Source organism: Nicotiana tabacum, chromosome 20 (genome assembly GCF_000715075.1).
Source record: "Nicotiana tabacum cultivar K326 chromosome 20, ASM71507v2, whole genome shotgun sequence".
Taxonomy (NCBI): domain Eukaryota; kingdom Viridiplantae; phylum Streptophyta; class Magnoliopsida; order Solanales; family Solanaceae; genus Nicotiana; species Nicotiana tabacum.
The window spans coordinates 25,296,362-25,303,667 of NC_134099.1; the positions used below are offsets into that span (position 1 = coordinate 25,296,362).

Below are 7,306 nucleotides of genomic sequence, written 5' to 3' on the forward strand. Positions count from 1 at the left end.
TTATATAGGAACAGAGACAGATCTATAATTTAAACTTGACGAGTTTAGTTTTTATTTTTTAGCACTAAAATCATTATATATAGTATATACTTTTGAAATTTAACATTGATTGAACATTTAATAATTTTTTTACATATATATCCATGCTGAAAATATTGGATTTAGTTGAAGCCTCTGGTCCTTAATAGAAGAATTAACTCAATAACCGCCCACCCAAGTGCTTAAACTAAAAAATGTTGGTGGAGGTATAATATATATATTATATGTGTATAACCGTATATTATTAATGTATAATCTATGTATATAAATAAAAAAGTAAATAATGATATGATCAACTATTTGTGTAAAGACATCCCATAAATATACATCATACTACATATACTACTAAGCTACTAGCTATCTAGATTAGCCCCCACTCCCAAAATAGATCTCCCACAAGAAATACCACCACTATATGATAATGGAAACTGGCCATGATAATTATGGAAACTCTACCCAAAGGCCATATTTCCCATTACAATTATTAGAGAAAAGAGAAGATCCCATCTGTTCTACTTCAGTTTATCGACATCCAAGTTCTTTACACATATCTAATACTGATACTTCTGCAGATCAAAAATCAAACAAAGAACCAAACAAGAAACCTCAGCCAAAAAGAACCTCAACAAAAGACAGACACACAAAGGTTGATGGTCGTGGTCGTAGAATTCGTATGCCAGCAACATGTGCAGCTAGGGTTTTTCAGCTAACTAAAGAATTAGGTCACAAATCTGATGGTGAAACAATTGAATGGCTTTTACAACAAGCTGAGCCTTCAGTTATTGCTGCTACTGGTACTGGAACAATCCCAGCAAATTATTCTTCACTTAATATATCTTTAAGAAGTTCTGGTAATATTTCTCGACACAATTATCTTACACAAAATCTTAGTCATGGGGTTGGTTTATTTTCATCAGAAAATTCATCTATGGGTTTAAATATTTTTCCTAGTGGAAATGTAAATGTGAATTTAAATTCCATGTTACAAGCTAAGCAGGAATTGTACTGTGATAGAGAGGGTAATAATATTGGAAGAAAACGGCGGTCGGAAAATCAAGATTTACTGCCGGTGTTACAAAATTACCATATGGGTAATAATTATATGTTACAAACTAGTAATTCTGGGTCTATTCCGGCAAGTTATCAAGGGCAAATTCCTGCAACAACATTGTATATGATGACAAATAATTCTAGTCATGACCCTAATTCTATGTGGACATTTCCTAGTACTATTGGCAACTCAAATATTAGAGGAGGGTCATTGACAAATAGTGGATTATTAAATTTTATGAATTCTCACCCATCAGTATTCGGGCAACATTCGGGCGGCGGCAGCGGCGGCGGAGGGACGGTGGTGGAAGGACAAATGGGAATGTTGACGGGAATGAATACATTAAGGCAAATTGGTCATGCTAGTGGTTCTTCTAATCAGCATAATGGAGCAGATGATCATGGAAATAATGGTCACCATTGTCATCATTCATAAATAGATCAATCACAAAATGTATGTATTTTTTGTGCTTAATTAATTTTAATTTCTTTGATAGTACTTATAAGGGGAAAATACAGTATCGATATCTGTAGTTTTCCTAATTACTAGTAGATTGTATTATATTAGGGCAAATTTGATTTCCTGAATATTGAGAGCAACATTTTCTTTAATGGGACTTCTTGAGAAATTTTAGGGTTTTGCAAGAATTTTGTGAAAATGCCAATTTCATTTCCATTTTTTTTTGTTTTCCTTAAGTGTCGACTACTTTTAAGAAGGAAAATCTTCTAATATTATATAGATATTCAACCAATGGTCCTTGTCCTTTGCTGATTAATTTGAATGGTATATTATCCTTTTATGTTTTGAGACAAACAAACACCAAATAAAATGAATGCAAAAGCTAGGTATTTGTTTAAGCTACCTATTTAAACATGCATGAGTAACTAGGGTATGTATTATATTGAGAAATGGTCTAACTAAATATTTTGAAAAGGTGATGCTGGGGATGTTAATTAATTCATCAATCCTAAGATATAAAGACGGAGTCAAAAGTTTAACGTTCGTGGGTTCTAACCTTCTCACTGAACTCATAGCTCGCTTTAATACCGTAGCTCCTCACCTGCTAAGATGGAGGAGCCCACAAACTCTTTGATTCAGCGTCTCAGTTGGCTTCTCAGGTGCTGACACTGAGCCCTAGCTGCTGGCCATTACCAAAATTTATATTTGCGTTAATACTTATAAAAGTAAAGTTATTTATGCACTTGTTCAAAAGCTGGTCGTTTTGGTTAGTTGTGTCGTTGGTGATTGGTATATCCCTACCACACATGATCAATGTCAGAAGTGAATGAGAACTGTTCATTTGACCGACTACCTTCTTACATGCACGTATTATCATTGACATGATGAGCCATTTTTTCCTTTGAGTTTAGCTTCTGTAGTACACTAATAATATATTACTATATTATTTGGTTACCTAATACGTAATTTTAGGTAATTGTTCATAAAGTAGATTAGTAAGTTAAAATTAAGTTTATAAATTTGTTATAATAGGTTAATATATACTGAATATATTCGTTGTACTGGAAGAAATCGTTTGGTTAATTTATTGGTATAATTAATTCTGGCATAAAATTTCACATAAGATAATGCAGTATTTGGTTGACTGCAAAAGAAAGTATCACTACGTAACTCTAATGTAACACTTGGTTTGCTGTATTAAATAATACTGGTGTTAAGTTATGTGTGATTCATACATATTATTATACAAGATAAAATATGGAATAAAAATATATGTAATAGCAGTGCGAAGATTAAGCTATTTAAGGACTAAAATGCCCCTTTAAAGTAATTGCTTCATGTATTACAAACTTCATTATATTGTTATTAATCATTGCCTATGTTATAATCCCCCATAACTAATATGTAAATCAAAAGATCGTTATAAGTGTATGTAATCTAAATCCTTTTTTCTTTTTAGTGAACTCACGCTTTGCTCTATGCTGCAAGAATTGGGGCAAAATTGCAAACTTGGTTACTTGTCATATAGTGATGATTTGACACAGATCTCCATAACACACCCTATTTTACGTTTGTTCTTTGAAATCTTAATTCCGGATCAGTCTACGAAGGTCAAACCCCCAGTCTGCTCACCCGAACGTTGGCGCTGAATCAGGCCATCATGACAAAAATAATAATATGGTATCCAGTAATGATGTGCTTCCTGCCAATCCTAATGGTGTCCTAGCCACCGGGCCAGTCGTTGCTAACTCGCAAGTGACCATCAACATCAATTTGCTAACTAATCCCGAAAATAGTATTCGTGGGGTATCCCGGCCAATGGCTTGAGAAGCGCCTGAAGGTGAAGGTGATGGGGTGAGCCTACGATTGATTTTCGAAATGTTGCAGGCTCAACAAGCGGAAATAGCATAGCTGCAGAACCAAAGCTACGCCCCTAACAGGGTCGAGCCCGAATAATCATGGGAAAATGCTTGGAGAGACGAACAAGTTGCTGTGAGACCAGGTGAAGCCGAGCCCAGATAAACTTCAGAGGTAATGAAGATGCTCGAAGCATTAGCAAAATGGTGTCACGACCCAGAATTTCCACCTTCGGGATCGTGATGGCGCCTAACATTTTACTCGATAGGCAAGCCAATGTTAGAGTAAATCTTATGCCATTTTAAACAATTCAAGTATTTAAACCCAATTATACTGAAATAAAACTTGAATAATGTGCAAAAAGGTATAACAACCAAAATATCTAAGTACAACCTCGGATCTAGAGTCACAAGTGCACGAACTACTAGATGTTCTAGAAATAGAGTCTGAAATAAATACAACTGTTTCGAATGAAATGAACAATAAAAGAGGAAAGAGGAAGGGGACTTCAAGGTCTGCAGACGTCAGCAGATCTCCAATTGTGATAATCCGAGCTGGTGCACTTCATGTACAGGTAGGACCAGTACCAAAATCTGCACAAGTAGTGCAAAGTGTAGTATGAGTACAACCGAGCCCATGTACTCTGTAAGTGTTGATCCTAACCTCGATGAAGTAGTGACGAGACTAAGGCAATCACTTACAATAACATGTACGCAATATAAAATAAAGACAGGAAAGAAAATACGGAAATGAATTAAAACAGTTAACACATGAAAGTAATTCAACCTCCGAAGGAAAACCAGTAAATGCCCGAAACCAATCCTTAGAGTCTCGCATGAAAGTTCCGAAGCCAACACAACACAATAAGGAATAGAAACACATAGACTGTTGCGGCGTGCAACCCGATCCCACCGTATAACCTAATTCTCCCATAATAATATCAACAATAAATAAATATATGTTGCGGCGCACAACCTGATCCCACCATATAATCAGAATTAATATCATAATTCACCCTTATTTTAACATATCTTTTTTTCCCGTTAAAATTAACATTCTATTTAACCAAAAACTTCAATACAAAACAGGAACTGCTAACTAGTTCCTTTACTCTACTTGACAACTAATCACTCTACTATAACCTATACAAGGTTTTGATTCCAACTATACCCTATACACATCCTATTGCCTATACAATCTGCGACATAGACAAATAGACATTATATTTGACAGAACATATAAGCTAAACTAGTTTAAGGAATCCAGTTCAATGCCTCCAAATGATTCTGCCAGCGGAGATATGAGTTGCCTCTAATGTGTATATGGATTGCAATTTCTCTACACATTCTATCCTAGGACGAACTGCCACTCTGGAATCTGATCTTGTTCCTATCTCGCCATATAAGATATACCATCATCCCAAAGACAACTGAGACTATTGTCCCAAATCCTTTCTTTTTCCTAGCACATGTTGTCACCCATTTCACCTCTTCCTGTCATGTCTTTATTTGCCTTGGACAACCAAGCCAATTCAGTAACATTTGCCAAATATTCTTAGTATAGCTACAACCAAAGAATAAGTATTCAAAGTGTTCATTAGCCGGGCCACAGAATATACAAGCTTGAGGAACTTGAATACCAATTTTCTATAGCCTCTCAACAATAGATAGTCTACTATATACAGCTAGCCATACGTTGAATTTATGTCTAGGATATATATGTGGTTGTAATATTAGGCTCTTCCAATGCACCTTTTGTATTTGAGGGAACTGGATTTGATATAGCTCCTTGATGCCGAATCTTCCATCAGTACTTTGCAATTTCATCAGTCTTGAAGTCAGGTCACCTTGCATGATAGGTAGATCAAGGATAAGCTTTCTGAGCTTAAGAATTTTCCTCACTACCCAGGCTGCATTCCTGGGTATAGGCATAGTATCTACAGTCTAGTTCTTGATGTAGTAAGCATGGATCCACCTTATCCAAAGGCAATCCTTATTCTTGGTGATAACCCATAAGTGTTTTGTCACTACTGCTTTATTCCAGTTGTCACGACCCTAAACCCGGACCCGTTCGTGATGGTGCCTCTCGTGAAAACAAGGCCAACCGACACACTTACCATTCATTTTAAGCAATTATAATGATAAATATTAAGACTTTAACATAATAAAATCACAAAATAAGGTGAATACTACAGTTGCGGAATAGACATAGCCCTACATCGGGGTGTCACCAGTCATGAGCATATATAATAATACGACAAGTCTGGAAGAGTCTACTCAACTATTACATAACTAAAATAGAAGAAAAATAAGATAGAGGGAGAAGCACTAGGATGCGAACGTCGAGCAGCTACCTAGTGTAACTCCGAATCTGCTAGAAGCTCTCAACCCTCGCAAGCAGGGCATGAAGCGCCTGAATCTGCACACGGGGTGCAGGGAGTAAAGTGAGTACTCCAACTCAGTGAGTAATAATAATAAATGCAGACTGAGCAATAAGAAATCACGTAAATGCACCCCAACAGGCTATAAAGAAGTAGTAAAAGCCAGTAAAAGCAATGAAATAGTGAGAATATGTAAAGTCACTTAAGTTCAGTTTAAGCTTTTTAAAATTTACCTTTTTAAACAGTTAAGCAAGTGAAAGACAGGCAACTAGAAAGGTAAACACATAAGGAACCACCCCTCGGGCACAATACCAACAGAAATGGAACAATACCAACCCCTCGGGCTCTATCTCATATCACAATGGGTACCCGCGCTCACTGGGGGTGCGCAGACTCCTGGAGGGGCACCTTACGGCCCAAGTGCAATATCAAGACATCTCGTGGCATGATCACATAGGCTCTCGGCCTCATATCAACAAGCCACCTCGTGGCATACAAATCTCAGGCTCTCAGCCTCATAATCATAATCGGTATATCCTCACAACACAGGCCCTCAACCTTACTCAGTCAGAATCTCATAAGCTACTCGAGCAATAGTAAAACATGATGCTCAGTCTAAATTATCATTTCAAAATATCATTTAATGTATTAAACAGAGTAGACATGTCTGGGTTATGAAAACAGTAGAATGTAGCATGACTGCATACAAGTATAAAGTCAAAATAGTGAAGAAATATCAGTAAAAATCCCCTAAGGGTTCAAATAGTTGGCACGAGGCCCAAATACGGTATTTAGCCCCAAACATTATGATAGCAAATAGTTTTCAATCAAATACCCGGTAAAATAGTTATTCGAGATGGACTAAGTCACAATCCCCAACGGTGCAAGACCCTACGCTCATCATCTAGCGTGTGCGTCACCTCAATATAGCATAACGATGTGCAATCCGGGGTTTCATACCTTCAGGACAACATTTAAAATCATTACTCACCTCAATCCGGCTCGAACTCTAGCCCGCGACGCCTTTGCCTCTCGAATCGGCCTCAACTCGCGTCGAATCTATCCAAAATCATAATCACGACGTCAAAATTTGCTAAGGGAACGAAGCCCATGCGAAAATAATCAATTTACAACATAAATCCCAAAATTAACCAAAACTCGACCCTCAGGCCCACATCCCGGAATCCGATAAATTTTACATCAATAGATTCCTTATCTCCCCACTAGTTCATACATATCAAAAGTACTAAAATCCGATCACAAATGACCCCTCAAATCCTTGCTCAAAGATCTACAATCTCCAGCCCTAGTTTTCCAAATTTTAGCTCTTAATTTCCATAAATTACAAGCCTAATCCATGAAATAATACCATAGAAATGAGTTGTTAGGTCCAAAATCCCTACCTCAATGAAACCCCCTTGAAATCCTTCTTCAAATCGCTCAAAAAGCTCCAAAAACCGACTTAGAAATGGTGGAATAACCCAAAATTCGCGAAGGAAATAATTTATATGCAATGGCCC

The 7,306-nt window shown here is 36.9% G+C and overlaps 1 protein-coding gene across 1 annotated transcript; it reads left to right on the plus strand.

Annotated features, from left to right (window-relative positions):
* Positions 1-377: 377 nt before the first annotated feature.
* On the plus strand, positions 378-1,706 carry LOC107800433 (uncharacterized). The gene has a single exon (XM_016623604.2). It carries the CDS (start codon positions 455-457, stop codon positions 1,523-1,525), a length of 1,071 nt encoding a protein of 356 aa, XP_016479090.2. The 5' UTR covers positions 378-454; the 3' UTR covers positions 1,526-1,706.
* The last annotated feature ends 5,600 nt before the right edge of the window (positions 1,707-7,306 follow it).